At 40.3% G+C, this 16,621-nt stretch overlaps 1 protein-coding gene and 1 long non-coding RNA gene across 6 annotated transcripts in view; both read left to right on the top strand.

Annotated features, from left to right (window-relative positions):
- The window catches only part of LOC115940885 (uncharacterized), a 122,685-nt gene extending 115,353 nt beyond the window's left edge, over positions 1–7,332 (top strand). For both annotated transcript variants that reach the window (XR_014144218.1, XR_014144219.1), the window contains 2 exons: positions 488–557; positions 6,751–7,332. This is a non-coding gene — a long non-coding RNA (uncharacterized LOC115940885). The remainder of the gene's footprint in view (positions 1–487; positions 558–6,750) is intronic.
- An 89-nt stretch (positions 7,333–7,421) lies between these two features.
- The window catches only part of CPA6 (carboxypeptidase A6), a 252,013-nt gene continuing 242,813 nt past the window's right edge, over positions 7,422–16,621 (top strand). For 2 of the 4 annotated variants that reach the window (XM_081816079.1, XM_081816080.1), the window contains exon 1: positions 7,422–8,935. In XM_081816079.1, the coding sequence (XP_081672205.1) occupies positions 8,820–8,935 (116 nt within the window). In that variant the 5' untranslated portion in view covers positions 7,422–8,819. The remainder of the gene's footprint in view (positions 8,936–16,621) is intronic. The other 2 variants (XM_081816078.1, XM_006734422.3) reach the window with 2 other exon arrangements.

The following is a 16,621-nucleotide window of genomic DNA, read 5'->3' as shown; positions in this document are numbered from 1 at the left end:
CAGACTCAGTTATTATAAACCAAGGCAAATAAAATTTACATTCCAAGTTTTGCCTTTTATTGTGCTCTTTAGTATCCTGCAACATGCTGGGACTTTAGGATAAATCTTGCAAGACCATGAGAACTAATTTCATGAGAAACAGCATACAAGGCTTTCACCATTACTGCCTTCAAATGAACCAATAAATAGCATTTTTTAAAGTTCTCAGTTTCAATTGCCAATACAGTTAAAAATCAGTAGACACAATCCTCACAAACAAACTCTTTGGTGTCCTTGATAAGTTTTAAGTGTGTAAATGGGTCTGAAGAACAAAAAAAGAAAAAGAGGAAAAGGAACAGAGAAGTACTGTGTTAAGAAAAAAATTATTTCCCTTGAAAGTAGAAGTACATGTATAGTCATATTTTCTCTGTCATTACTGCTCCTAGTAGTCTCAAACAACAATACTAATGATAATTTTTAACCTAAGTAACTGTCTTCTATTTCACAGAGAAAATTTGGATGTGGATAATGGAGAACAGTCTGTCACAAATCAGCATTTTAGCCCACAAGCAGAACTCGTAAGTACACATAACATGACTTTCTATAGACACATACTCGCTACAGCCTAATACATGTTCTGAAAGTGGCAGAACTTAACCAAAGATACAGCCTATCTGTAGCATATTAAAAGCAAAAGCATATAAACATAAAAGTATGCTTAGAGTATGCTTAGTCATCAAAGTTTCTGTGTTCTTACTTAGAAATGATTTAGGTATTCCAGGACTATTCATTGATTAGCTCATTTTAATCAGTCTAAGGTTCAAGTTCTCTTGAACTTTTTTCAAGTTACTAAGATCTTTTTTTAATAATTGAAATATAATTTATATACCATAAAATTCCCCATGTCAATATGTACAATTCAGTAGGTTTTGGTATATTTGCGAAATTGTGCAACCATCACCATTAACCAATTCCAGAATGTTTTCATCACTCCCAAAAGAAAACCTCATATCCATTAGCAGTAATTCCCCACTTTCCCCTTTCCCCCACTCTCAGCAACTGCTAATATACTGAATGTCTATATGTTTTACCTATTCTGTACATTTCATATAAATGGAATCCTACAACATGTGGCCTTTTGTTTCTGGCTCCTTTCACTTAGCATAATGTTTTCAAGGTTCATCCATGGTGTAATATGTATCAGTATTTCCTTCCTTTTTATGGCCAAATAATATTCCACTGTATGAATGAATATACCACATTCTGTATACCTCCATCAATTGGTGGATATATGGGTTGTTTCTACTTTGGGGCTATCATGAATAACACTGCTATGAACATTTGTGTACAAGTCTTGATATGAACATATGATTGGATTTTCTTGAGTGGAACCTAGGAGTTGGAATTTCTAGATCATATGATAACTCTACATTTAAATGTTGAGGAACTACAAAACTCCCACAGCAGCTGCATTATTTTGCGTTCATACTAGCAATGTCTAGGGTTCCTATTTTTCTGCACTCTCACAAATGCTCATTATTGTCTGTCTTTGATTATAGCCATCTCAGTGTTTGTGAAGTGGTATTTCATTGTGGTTTTTAATTGCAATCCCCTAGTGACTAATGATGTTGAGCATCTTTTTCATGTACTTACTGGTCATTTGTATATATTCCTTAAAGAAATGTCTATTCACATCCTTTGCCCATTTTTCAATTCATTATTTGCCTTTTTATTGTTAAGTTCCCTAAAGAGCTTAGAAATTATCTTCAAGCTGGCATACTAGAAAACATGATTCCTATTGAAATAAGGTGTTTCAACTTAGTGTTTTGAATGTTAATGAATTTTAAATACACAGAATCACATTTTTATTACCAATCTGTATAAGTTTAGAGAAAGCATACCCAAATAGAATTTAAAAAGCACTTTTATATTATATTTAACATTGGTAAATCAGAGTAAATATTGCTGTTGTTTATCATACCAAAAATTACTCAACTAGTCATATTTGCCAAAATTTTACCTTAATTATATGAACTTGGAATCTTAAAATGTTTCTGAGTTAGTTTCTGTATGAGCACTTTTTAAAAAAATTATAGCACATTGAAAGTATTATTAGTACAAATTCCATATTCTCTTGGACTTTTAGGGATATCCAAAGTACACATTTCTCTCTATAAACTCATTGGAATAGAGCTCCTTTATTTTTCTATTTACTCTTTCTCTCTGTCCTTTAGCACCAGGAGCACATTTTCCTCCCTCTGCCTTTATGAGTGGTCTGACCCTGAAACATCGCTGCCTGCCTGACTTCCCTCATTCCTCACAGCTTTTCTTTCTTAGGACAGGTTCCATCACCTGTTCTCCTGATCTTTGTTATATCAGAAATTCCCCCTCTACCTAGTCTTTTTTGTAAAAGTTTTGTTTATATCTGAGCCTTTTCTGTCATTACTTTGTTTCCATGCTTACTTGTTTTTGTCTTTTTTTTTTCACCTCCCACTGCCCTAGGTGAATGGATGGAAGAGTTGTTCTTCAATCATTTGCTTTAATATTGCTTTAGACTTTATTCTAATCAAACTTTCTTAATCTCAATTTCATGCTCCATCTGTCTCAAATTTCTCTTAATTTTCATTAAAACACTTAATGTTACAAATGGTATAACACAAACATCCATTCTTTGTCATTTGAAATAGTAATATTTAAAGTATTTTTTATCTACTATATTTTCCCTACCTTTCATAAGAGCCTTGGAGACAGGTATCAGGAAGGAAGGGGAGCCAGGAGGGAGAAGGGGAGGCAAGAAGGGAGAGAAAAGAATGAAAAGACAAAGAGAAGGAAAAAGATGGGAAGTCTCTTCTGCTGCTTGGAATCAGCAGACCGAACTCCTTGTTCCCACCTTCCTGCATTAAAATACTTTGGCATTGCTCCATAAATTCTGTAAAACATCTTTGTAACATAATTACAAGTACTTAAAATATAATAATAGGTTTGTCCATCAATAACACTTGCTCTTCAAATTGTTCTTTCATCTTTCACCTGAGCAAGACTCTTTTTGTGAGAGACCTAGCCAAGGACAAGGGTGAAGTCTGGGGTTCCAAAAAAGGGCTCCCCTGACAGCTGAAATGTCCCATGAGTACTGGGCTGAAAGGCAAGCCAACAGCTTTGTTGTTAATGGATGTTAACTGTGGACCCAACAGAACTCTAGGCACTATGGACCATGAAGATGTACATAATAGAGTGCCTGCCCTTCCAGAGTTTATAGTAAATTGGCCTACTGAATTAAGTGTCAGTACACACTAGAACATAAGGGTATACATGAATGAATATATCAGTGCTGGGAAGGGGAGTACTGTGGACACAAATGGGCTTGGAACAGCTTCATGAACGAGACTGACTTGAACTGTGTCTGGAAGGGATGGAAGGATTGGCTGGATTGAGGACATGAAGGCTGGAGAGAGGTGGCCATTATTATCAAAGAAACATAAACCAACCCAGAGGAAGGAAAAGATAATACAGAGTATTTAGGAAATATTGAAGAAGATAAAAATGGAAATATTCTCAAGGCCCGTGAATGCCAAACTGAGGACCCTGAATATTACTCTCTATCCTCTCTCAACATAAAGAAGGACAGTAATTTCTGAACAGGACTTCTTTGTCTAAGCTATAACCTGTGCCTGCAATGGTCTTGTCCCCACCCTCAAGTCGTGGCTCAGTCGGTTAAGCGACTGCCTTCGGCTCAGGTCATGATCCTGGAGTCCCAGGATCGAGTCCCGCATTGGGCTCCCTGCTCGGCAGGGAGTCTCCTTCTCCCTCTGACCCTCCTCCCTCTCATGCTCTCTCTATCTCATTCTCTCTCTCAAATAAATAAATAAAATCTTTAAAAAAAAATAGGGAAGGAACCCTAGGAAAGAAAAGAATAGGAGAAACAATATCCCCAGTCACAGAAAGAAGAGTTTCAAACAGAGGGTGATAAATAGCCTTAGAAAATGTACAAATGCAGAGTAACAACAGAGGGCTTCCCACTTAGAAATAACCATGGATCCTTAAGAGACAGTTTCATTGGGGTGGTAGGGATGGAAAGCATATTGTCAGGGTTCAAGAGTGTGCTTTTGAGAAGCCTGAAAAAAGAAAGAAGAAAGATAGCTTGCATTTAAGGATACGAGAAATATGGAGAGAAAGAGAAAGATTAAAAACATAGGGTCAAGAAGAGATGGCTGATGGTGCTGAAAAAGACAGTTGGGAGGGAATCGTTAGTGACGCATTGTTAAAGGAAGCTTCAGAACATTCCTCACAGAATTGCCAAGACTGCATAAGGCAGCAACCTAACATCACATTTGCTAATTCCTCACAAGTTGGAACAATAGCAAAAGGCCATAAAAGAGGCCTGACAAGCAATAGGCCTATGTTAATAAGACATTGAGGAATGAGCACGAAACTGCAATGGGAGGGTTGTCTGTACCACAAAGCCCAGCCATACCCATTTATCTTCTCCTCCAGATATCTTTACCAAAATAAATCTACATGGCTCTCACTCATATACTTAAGAAAAGGTTTTGCATAATCTTTCCCTAAAACATCATAGAATTTCAGATCTGGAAGGGACATTAAAAATTATTTAATCAACAATTCAATAATAAAAAACCCAAAGAATCCAATTTAAAAATGGGCAGAAGATCCGAATGGACATTTCTCCAAAGAAGACATATAGATGACCAACAGGCACATGAAAAGATGCTCACCATCATTAACCATGAGGAAATTTCAAATCAAAACCACAATGAGGTGTCACCTTACACCTGTCAGAATGGCTATTATCAAAAAAACAAGAAATAACAAGTGTTGGCAAGGATGTGGAGAAAAGGGGACATTCATACTGTTGGTGGGAATGTAAATTGGTACAGCCACTGTGGAAAACAGTATGGAGGTTCTTCAAAAAATTAAAAATAGAACTACTCTATGATCCAGTAATTGCACTGCTGGGTATATACCCCCAAAATACAAAACCACTAATTCAGAGGGATACATGCACCCCTATGTTTATTGCAGCATTATTTACAACAGCCAAACCATGGAAGCAGCCAAAGTGCCCATTGAGAGATGAATGGATAAAGAAGTTGTAAGCCATTGAGCCATAAAGAGGAATGAAATCTTGCCATTTGCAACAACATGAATGGAGCTAGAGAGTACAATGCCAAGTGAAATAAGTCAGAGAAAGACAAATACCATATGATTTCACTCATACGTGGAATTTAAGAAACAGGCAAAGAAAAAAAAAGAGAGACAAACCAAGAAACAGAGGGGAGGTGGATGGGGGGGATGGGGGAAATGGGGAATGGGGATTAAAGAGTGTACTTATCATGATGAGCACTGAGTAATTTGTATAGAATTGTTGAATCACTATATTGTACACCTGAAACTAACATAACACTGTATGTTAACTATACCGGAATTAAAATTTTAAAAATATAATAAGGAAAAGAAAATGAAAACACTAAGTTGAAAAGGTATGTTCATTGTAGCATTATTTACAATAGCCGTGACATGGAAGCAACCAAGGTGTCCATTGATAGATGAATGAATAAAGAAGATGTGGATATATATCCAACAGTAATAACTTGAGCATAAAAAATAATGAAATCTTGCCATTTGTGACAACATCAATGAACCTAGAAGGTATTATGCCCCATGAAATAAGTCAGAGAAAGACAAATGCTGTATGATTTCACTTATATATAGAATCTAAAAAACAAAACAAACAAACAAAACTAGACTCAGATACACAAAACAGACTGATGGTTTCCAGAGGAGAGGAGGATTTGGTGGCGGAGGGAGGGGGAGTGAAGTAGGTGAAGGGGATCAAGAGGTACAAACTTCTAGTTATAAAATAAATGAGCCATGGGGATGTAATGCACAACAGAGGGAATAAAGTCAATAATATCATATTAGCTTTGTATGGTGACAGATGGTAACTAGACTAATTGTGGTGATCATTTCATAATGTATATAAATGTTGAATCACTATGTTATACATCTGAAACTAATACAGTATTGTATGTCAACTATACTTTAATCAAAAATTATCTATTCATGAACAACAATGGACCCAAATCAAGAATGACATTTTCCTTTCCCAATTGTAGTTTCCTTTTGTTTCTCTGCAGGGTAATAATAATCTCTTTTTTAAAAGTTCACTCTTCAACTAAAATATGACAAAGGCATAGTCAAAAATTGAAATTCTCATCTTTCCATCTCTAAATCTCTCCCTGGTTTAATAATTCACTCTTCGGTGCCTTAAAAATGGAACTTTTATCTTTGAATCCATCTGTAAAGCCATTCCCTTCTCCTCCCACTTACTAAATGGACTCCATTTATCACTCATTTTATGGGAGCTTATCTATAACAGGAGAAGTTTGATCAGATAACCTGGTCCTTAGAAAACCAGAGGAAGATTGCTAGGAATGACTTCTATTGTTTGAGAACTTCCCTTTGATCTGAAATTTTGAGGAAGGCTATAGGATGTCTCCAGGGTCTCTTGCATTTTTGCATAGTCCAGGAAATGAATACCCTGGTCTCAGAGTCTGGAGAGCCTTTGCTGAACGTGCTCACTGGATCCAGTCCTTCAGAATGATCTGAGGATGAGCTTAATCCCCAGTCAGAGACTGAACATTCCTAGTTTAATATTGTGATATAATATGACAGATTTATACATTGTTCTGACATAATGAAATGCAAAGAGATGAAGTGTTTTATTTACACAGTAACCTCTTATTTCAACAGTTCGCTCATTGTTACATAGGCTTTCTTGGCCTCGTCAAAAACGGCCTCAGGATGAATCACTGTGCCTTGCAGAGCAGTCTCACCACTTTACAAAGACCGGAGCACCAGGCCATAAAGTCATGAAGGAAGAAAAGGACAACATAAACAAACAAGAAACAAAACCAGGACCTTCCATTGCTCTAGGGCCTCCATCCTTTCCTCTGTCTGGATACAGAAGTCACAGAATAAATGTTGAATGAATCCCTTCTCAGGTTCATCTTTCACTCAACAAACATGGCTGATCATTGCTTCAGCAAACATTGTATTCCCTCTAGGAGATATGAGGAAGTGACATAAAGATGAAAGAGGTACTGTTCTGCACTCAAGGAGAAGGCAGCCTTGAGAGGGAACTGCACAAATACTTAAATTCAATATGCTATGCCCAACAACACACTGGTATTAGAGAGGGGGACACAGAGAAGAGATTAAACTAATCCTGGGGTAGTCAAGAAAGCTTTAGAGAATCATTTTAACTGAAATTCATTTCAGCTCTGTTATAAAACAAACTCCTATGACTTTGGTTCAACATCCCAGGTAGAGAACATGGGGAAAGATATGGTACTTTCTCTTCTAACCAGTGTTCTGGGGCCATAATATTGGAGGGTACAGAATCCTTGGCTATGACTCTTCAGGAAATTTGAAAAGTGAGTGTATAGAGAGATGTTGGCTCCCACTCTCTCCCAGATTAGGACCAGGCCTTGGCATGGTGTGAAATAGGAGTCACGCTAGATAATGCCATTCTTATTTACTAGAGCAAAGTATACCCCCCACACACACCCAGATAGGTTTTCTGGTATATCTGGATAGGAGCGAGTGGATGAAAAAAACGCCTTCTTCATCACCAACATGGAAAAAACGAGGAGATGGTTTGCTCCAAGGTTTTTTATTCCCCTCTAGTTCTGAGAGGAGAAAAAGCAGGCCTCATTCTAAAGTAAAGCCTTGCCTCTCAAAGTGTGACTGAAGCACCAGCAGCAGGAGCATCACCTGGAAGCTCGCTAGAAATGCAGAATCTCGGGCCCCAGCCCCAAACGCCTGCATGAAAAGGGGCAGCTTAACAAGATCCACAGGTGATTTGATTTCTATGCATCTTAAAATTTGAGAAGCCCAGCTCTAGACCAGCATGGTGGCTGAACATTGGAATCACCTGAGGAGCCTTTTAAAGCACCGATCCCACCCTCCAGGAATTCTGATTTAAATGGTCTGGCTTCCTAAATGATTCCAAATGTGAGTGAAGGTTGTAAAGCACATGGAAGCCTCCTGTTCCCTATAAGAACCTCTGAAATGGCAGTGGGTCTGAGTGTTGCTGACATGGAATGGATACGGAGAGCTCCCAGAAGCCGGGCGAATTGGCTGCCCCTTCTTCGTACAGGTAGGGAGCTGGGATCAAGCCTGGCTATTCAGATTCAGGGGCCTGACCCTATCCTTGCACATATATTCATTAAGGCTATTCACCATGCATTTCAGTATGTGGAATCCATGTAGAAATTCGTTATGGTAGCTCAGAGCCTTAAGCCTGGAATGTTCTACGTATGCCTACGCTAATTAACTCATCCTCAAGCAAATCCTTTGCGTTTAGGATCGGGCCCTGCACTGTAGAAGGTAATAAAAAGAGAAAAGTTGTCCAAGAAAGTTAGGGGCCTAAAGTCGTAAAGCAAGACACAAACAAACAAAAAACCAGAAAGAAGTTACCCAAAGGAAGCAGCACCCAGTGAACCCCAGCCATGAGTCAGCACAGGGGAAGCCCAGCCCCTTCTAGGGGAGCCTGATTAAGGATCAGGCTCAGCTGCCGCGCCGGGCTGTGTGTGTTGCTGCTTCTTGTCCCAAGTCTTAATAGCAACTTCCCTTGTTGGGCTGCTTACACTTTTTTTTCCCCCCGTGGCTGGAAAGAAGTGTCACATTCTACTCGCTCCCAAGCCTTTGCCCCCACCCCCTCCCAGAGAACGCTTGCGCATGTGGAGGGGGCACTGTGAGCCACCTCCAGCCTCGGGGGACTGCTGTAAGGGACTTTGAGCTCCTCTCGCTGTAACACTATGAAGTTCCTCGGGAAGCCCAGGACTCGGACAGCTGCTTTTCTGCCTCTTTGCCTGCTTTTTTTGAAGATTCTGCAACCAGGGCACAGCCAGCTTTATAGCAACCGCTACGCTGGGTGAGTAGGGCGACTTTTGGTTCCTGCGTGGCTTTTAGTGGGATGAGGGGGCTAGTTGGCTCCTGAGCATGCCTCGCTTTTTTTTTCTTTCTCTCATCTGTGGTTTCTGCGTGAATCTGTATACTTTCCTGTCACCTAAAGTAAAACGTGTGTGCAGTTCCCAGCTCTTGGGCTGAGCTCACGGAGAGAATGTGGTGGTCCCAAGTCTAGCTTTCCCCACTTTCTATAGTGTGCCAGCCTCCACTGGGGACCAGTGTTGAATGGGATTCTGTCTTTGGAGGAGCCATGGCCAGTATTTATAATATTTGCCTTGGTAGAGGTCAGTGGAGGAAGGATGCTATTGTACTACGTGAATTAGGACCTGAACACTAGAGCTTCTCCTTCAGAATTGTACACAGAAGTGGTTGATTCACCAGTGATTAAGAACGGAGTGTACTCTGTGTGCGCGTGTGCCTACGTAGTAGTTATCAGGAAGATTGTCAAATCTGAGCAATGCAAATGAGCCAACTCCAAATAAGCAGAATAAAAGCAGCCAACAGTAAAATTATGGGTATTTTTCTGAAGGGAAGAATATAGAAGGGAAAGACAGCTAGCTCCCCATTGCCCCGTGTTAGGATAGGTTAAGATACTTCGTGTTTGCCTTTCATAAGGAGGCACAGGACTGTGTCCGAAGCAGTGTACGACTATGCACTTCTTATCCCAAAGGCTTGCTGTGGACTCTACAACGTGTGCTTTGCTCAGATTTGCAGGGGCCGTTCTTTCAATCTGGGAATTATGGCCTTACTGCATTTTAAAGCAGGAAGAACCTTAAATAGCTCATCTAATTCAATTGCTTTTTACAGAGCAGGAAAACCAGGGTCTTAAATCTTTATCTTTCCATTACTACCAGTTGAGGAAGACTTTCACCTAGATGTGGGTTATGACCAGGTAGTGTCCAGTGTGTTAAGGCAAAGTTGTTCCTACTAGGAATAGTGTAAAGAAAATAGTGTAAAGAAGAACTTGGAAGTATGACCCTGGAAAAAGAAATGTTTCCCTTTGTCTCCCAAAGAATCTAGGCCCTGCCTTCACTGTTTCTACTGAATACAGTGCTTGCAGAGGAAATTAAAAAGACAAAAACAAAAACAAACCCTGTCCTCAGTTCTAAGGGCTACAGGATGGAGGTAGAGGCATTGGTTCAGATAAGGGCTATAGATGGTAATACAATCCCAATTTTTCCACCCTGGTGTTCCTGGGAGAAAGAGAAAGGAGTGAACCTCTGAAGGGCTGCTTTTCAGTCTCCTAAACACACACAGTTCAGGCTTCACGTCCTGTCATTCGTTATTGCCTCTGGAGATCTAGGCAAGGGAGCCATGTTTCATGACTGGTGTAGGCCCCACTGTGGAGTTTATGGACTCTCCTGGCTGATGTCAGGCCACGTGATAATCCTAGATCACAGGTTGACACACCCGTGTGACCTAGGACTGCACTCCTCCACTCAGCTGTGGCCGTGTCCTTAATTATTTCAGTGTGTAGTGCTCGTTGATGACCAAGTTAGCAGACCTGCTTCAGCTGAGCTGTTGCATGCACTTTCCTAAGCACCACGTAGAGGAAATGCAGCCAATGGCAGTGACTTTTTCTTCTAGAATTTGCTGCAACTGGAACTTTTCTGGAGGAAGCTGCACTACTTTTTCTGTTCTGCAATGAAAGCATTAATTGGGTGTTTTCCCCTCGGCTGCTACATAGTAAGTTAGTCCCAAATGTATAAATTACCAGATGTCTGAAAGTTGGAGAAAAAAGTGAAACATTTGAGAAACTGAAGCTAGCCTTACCTGTCCATCACTGTAAAAGCCTAAAGCTTCTTAAAAACCGGAAGTGTCTGAGCACACTCCCACCAGAAACACCCCCACCAAAAATGGGGGTTTTTAACTTCGTTTTACTAGATAGACCATTTTCTCATCACCAAAGACAGAAATGCTGCTTAGGTTTGGGATTACTTTGTTTGCTTCACCCAGGAACGACTTTCTGGAAGTCTAGCTCTTCAGCTAATAAGAACCTGATGGCATGACGTGGTGGCATAGTTACTTAGTGTGATCTTTGTTGCCTATGGTTAAAATTCCACCACCTCACTTTTTCTCCTTTAAGGAATAGGTTTAGGTTTTGTTAATTATGGAGCAGCCCCATTTCTTGCATTTTGGTAAAAACAGTTTTGTAGGTCTTGGTTCAGTCTAAGGGATTCTCATTTGTAGGACTCTGCACATGAGTAAAAAAAAAAAAAAAAAAAATAGAACACTCTGGGCAGATCAGCATTCTTCCTGAGAGCAGTTAATGAGCTCAGTCCTCTTCCTACATAAACAAGCAACACTTGTATCCTGCCAATTGTATAATAGATGCTTAGTAAAGGGCAAACTTAAGCATCTTGGGGAAAAAAATCAGACAAGGAAAATCTGACAAGAGTAATACCTTTTTGGATAGCTATATTAAATGGCCTTTACAAGAAAAATTTAAAAATACACAAAGGAATGAAGCATAGAAAAACTTCCAATATTGATACTGTCAGGGTTTCAGGGATTACAAATGCAAGTCAAACACTTCTGTGATCAACAAAGTTCAGTGAGTCTCCTACACAAGCAAATAGCACAGTTCTTCTCTTTCTGTGAATTCCTAGAGACAGACTTAGTTGTTTTACTGTGGTATATTGGAGGCAAAAACCTAAGGATCTTCTGCATCATATGAAATTTGAATTTTTTTGTATGTGTGATAAATGATCTAAGACCATGAAGCAATAAATTCTGGAAATGCTGACAAATCAAAGTGGGTATGATTTTTTTTTTTTTTCTTTGAGATAGTTCTCCGTACCTCCTTCATGCCAGTCAATGAGCATAATGTTTAAAAGTCTGGAAGTTCAACTGCCTGGGTTTCAATTTCTGCTTTGCCACAGTTAGTAGCTGTGTTACCTGGGGCAGGCTCCTTAACCTCTCTGACCCTCCGTTTCCTTATCTGGGATAATGGAGATAATAATAGAACCTTTCAAGTTTTGTGCGAATTAAATGCAGTAGCGGGTTATTGTATGGTTCTTGGCACTTAGTAAGTACTCAACAGGTGGTAAGATAGCTAATACTTCCTAATACTTAAAGTAATGTTTTTTAGAAATGTTTATATTAACATGATGCAGTTTTGGGTATCCGCATTTTACAGATAAGCTAAATGAAGTATGACTGGGTAACTCAAGTTCAGAGCTAACTAACCCAAGGTCATTGTAAGGGCACAGTTGGGATTCTAACCCAGCTCTGCTTGACTGGACAAAGTACTTCACATTCTGTCACTGGTTTAGATACAAAAGATAACTGCTCTTAAGGAAAACTAAAGGTTTAATCTTGTTTGGGGAACTGATAGTTTCAGGATAATAAGTAAGTGGATTATGTAGATAAAATTGGAAGTCTAATTGTGGTTCCCTTTTCTAGGTGATGAGTCACTGATGGTAAGTCCTCATTTGAAAAGCAGGCAGACAACATAAGGGATAGAAAGTGGAAGATGGGGAATTTACATTGCCACAAAAAAAACAAAGCACAGAAAGTGGCCATGGGTGTGTGCCTTCATTCAACAAGTGATGTTACTCTGTGCCAAGAACACTGACCAACAGAGTCTACCCCTCTGATAGCTTGGTTTAGTAAATAGCACCACACATAACATTAGCAGACAATGTATAAATGTTGGATGGTATGAACAGACTATGGGGATTGATAAGTGCGCTCTGAACCAAGAAGGGAGGAGTAGAAATCTATTCCAGGCCTCACCTATTCTGGTCACCCAGCCCTGCTCTAGCTCAGCTGGGGAGGAGAGCGAACGTACGTCCTGCCTCCAGGGTTGCTTGTTGGACTTGAGCCCACTGGTATTGGATCTGCCTGCTGAGACCTTGTACACACCGTCCTCACTCAGCCCTGCACGTGTTAAAGACTCCTTTCCTGTCTGTGTGGTTATTTCCCCTTCAGGGGAGCAACTCCAAGGACTTTGCCTTTGTCCCATGACCATAGGTACATATGTGCAGGGCGGTTATAGCCCACTAGCCAGCTGATGCATGCTGATGAGTCAGTGTCCGTGCTGTACCCACACCCTATCCCCAACCCTGTTGCCCCCAACACCCCCCCCCCCCCCCGCCTTGGTTCACTAGTCCTCCATGGAAAAAGGATATGGAGATCCAGGAATTACACTTGAAGGAAATAAGGTTTGTTTTTTAAGAAGGCGTTTGGTCCTTCAAATCCTATAAGCAAGGAGACCCCAAATCAGAATGTGACCTATTGAAAAGTAGAGGACTATGAGAAATACAGTGACTCAGAACAGCTTGAACCTCAGGGACATCATATTTGTTTTCCATCTTACCTCTCTGGCTCTTCCTCTGTCTCTCAACAGCAGTTTTTTATCTTCATGCTCCAATGGTGGCTTCCTTTTAATGTCTTTAACTTTTAGAAACCCGGAGCTAGAGACAAGAGCTCGAGGTGGTCATGTGAATCTGAGTTATCTTCTATGGTGGTAGTTAAAACTCCTTTTAGGTAGGATGACCAGAAATCCCTATTTGCCCAAGACCGACCCTGTTTGCACCTGCTGTTCTGGCCTAGTAATTGGCAATATCCCATTTCAGTCTGAGCAGAGTCCTGATTTAGAAGGTAAATCATGGATTCAGCCTTCTTATTCACTGTGTTTGCTTCTTTAATAAGCTTTGTTTCAAGTTTTCAGCTACCCTCTTATTCATTTCCAGAGTGCAAATTCAGTTCCGTACTGAATTCCTATAGAAAGTATCCTACTTGTCCTCTCCTCTCCCTTGCAATAGCCACCAGTCCTATTCAGGATTTCCTTGTCTTAGCCCAAATTAAGGTAGCTTTATCCTAACTGATCTACCTTTATCTAGTGCATTCTCATTCTGATGATCTTACTAAAATAAGACTTTGTGTGTGTTGCTCCCTTGCTCAAAGACCTACTTTGGCTCCCTATTGCTAACTACATCAAATCCAGAATCCTTCGCCTGGCTTTCAAGTCCTCTATAATCAGACTGTCTGGTTTTCCTGTCTCTATTTCACTCTTCCTCAGCCTTAAGACTCCTCTGTAGTCCAGAGAACTAGAACTTCAGCATTGTTCCATCTTTAACAAAAGCAGGCAGGCCCCATTCATCATAAGGCCTAAAGCAAGAAGGCACCATCTCCGATCATGAATGATAGATTGGAATGTGTGAGCTATAGATTTGGGGCATTAGGGAATTATGAAAGATGTACAGTAGGCTCTAAGGTTGGTTTTTGAACCTATTCTTCACAAGTCAGTGTGTGGTTTATAGAATAGTTCTTCAGTGTTCTCTGGAAGTTCCTTTGAGGTCCTGGCCCTTATTAATGGGAGAATAACTTGTTTTCCTTATGCACTAGCTCAAAGTGCAACTCCTAAGTGCTGATTATCAGCTGTTTATTCCAAAAGCTTTGTTCCCTGCAGTCTGTTCTGTGTGTTGAGGCCTCCTGCTTTGCTTGGTAAAAGCATGCAATGCTGTAGGTCTCTATTCCACTGACCTGACCTCCCAGGCAGGCAGTACTCCATGGGGAACAGCATTCCCTCTGCCACTGAGCTAGTAGAAAGAGGAGTGTTTTATGTGCTTCTGGGCCACTTCTTCTTGGAGCCCAATCTGATAATGGAGTCTTTATTTTATGGCACCGGGATACATTCTGGCTAACACCGTTAAACATAATCACTTCCACTCCCTGAATATCAGTGAAGGATGTTACTGTTCCATAACTTTATATTGTGAGAGCTATAAAAGCGTTAAGTTTTTCTGTCTGTGTAAATGGAACTGCTGATCAGAAAATGAAGTCGTCTTGTGAACTGTTCTAGTCTTCACTATGATTGCTCAGTAGATAACTGGTTTATAGGATTAGAATTTGCTTTGCCAAACAAATACCTTCCCAATCTGCCTCTGGGCATTAGCTTCTTTATGATAAAGTGGAATGTAGAATATGAAGCTTTCAGGTAGCTTGTTCCGGGTAGTATAGTAAATTTCATAAATTATTAAAGGTTCAAGCAAACTTCATTAGTGGCTTTAACAAAATTACCATCTTCCCAGTACACTTTGAAAATAATAAAATATTAGTATCTATGTTACTAAGGATACTGTTGGGCTGTGGGTTTGTTGTTGTTGCTGCTGCTGTTGTTGTTTCCCATAACAACCCCAAATCTCAATGGTCTGAACAAGAAATTTCTCATGTAGAAATACAAGCAGGTATAGTTGGTAGTGCCAGAGAACTGGGCTCTGACCTGTCTCTCTGCCATACTCAATGCTCAACTCCCAAATGTGGTTCAGTGAGTCTTCTAGCTCTTGTGGTCTACCCAGCAGGATGGTGGAAAGGGATGGTCACTCTCCTTTAAGAGAACAGTCTACCTTCACTCCCCACTGGCCAGAGTTGGTTAGATGGACTTAGCTGCATGGGAGGCTATGAAATAATGGCTGGAGATGGTGGGTATGGCTGGGGAGGAACATACTAGGAAATAACTAGCAGCTTCTCTCAGTGGTCACTCTGATATTTAATGATTACTGATCCATTTCCCCTTCTACTTCATTCTCCTATAGAAGCAATACATCCAAATGGGCTTTTAGAATTGTGTACTTCACACAGGTTCAAAATTGTGTACTTCACACAAATTCAAAATGTAAATGGTATTTAAGTCATAGCATCAGGAAAGAAAGACCACAAAATTAGAGCTCAGTCCCTTTATCTAATACACAAGGAAACAGAACTCCAAAAAGGTAAGATTTGCAGAGCTGATGGAGTAGGACTAAAACCCAGGTCAGCTGAGTTTGAAGCATTCCTTATGGTTAACAACACTGGTGAATCCAGAAATCTTACTCTTTCCTATTCCCTAGGGTTATTGGAGATGAAGTAAAATGACTTGGCAGGGCTGAGAAGTGTTTAATGAGGGAAGATTTAATTTCATTTCTATAAATATTTGTAACATATCTGGCCCTCTGCTAGTCTGGGACTACAGATAAAAGAGCAGTCCATGGGGCGCCTGGGTGGCTCAGTTGGTTGAGCGACTGCCTTCGGCTCAGGTCATGATCCTGGAGTCCCGGGATCGAGTCCCACATCGGGTTCCCTGCTCAGCAGGGAGTCTGCCTCTCCCCCTGACCCTCCTCCCTCTCATGCTCTCTGTCTCTCATTCTCTCTCTCGCAAATAAATAAAATCTTAAAAAAAAAAAAAAAAAGGCAGTCCATGTGCATAGTGTAATGAGTAACTCAGGTAAGTAAACAATTCCAACTCTGGGATCACTGTGCCCACAGACAAAACTCTTGGTGCTGAGCGAGTGCAGGAGAGCATCACTTAATCTAGACTTTTGAAAGGTCAAAAAAGGTGGCTTGGTTGTGCGAAGAGTCTTTAAAAGACAGGAATCTGAGTGAATTATTAAATATGCAAGGTATTTTACATTTTTCTTTTGAATGTTTGGGACTCCAAGGACATGGCCCTCACCTCAGGCATAAAGAACAGCTAGAAATTAGGTGAAGGCTTTCCAGACACAGGGAATATATTGCCTGTGCAAAGAACTACAGGTAAGAACTTGGTCAAATCTAGAAAATCAGAGCAATTAAGTATGACCAAAAATAAAGGACATTTCTTTTGGTAGGAGAGGTGAGGTAAGCCTTCAAGGTCATGAACTACTTTATGTCCCATAACATGGAGTTC

Source organism: Leptonychotes weddellii, chromosome 4, assembly GCF_054177405.1.
Source record: "Leptonychotes weddellii isolate Sample4059 chromosome 4, ASM5417740v2, whole genome shotgun sequence".
NCBI lineage: Eukaryota > Metazoa > Chordata > Mammalia > Carnivora > Phocidae > Leptonychotes > Leptonychotes weddellii.
Note: the sequence above shows the minus strand (reverse complement) of the source record. Positions and strands in the feature narration are given on the sequence as shown.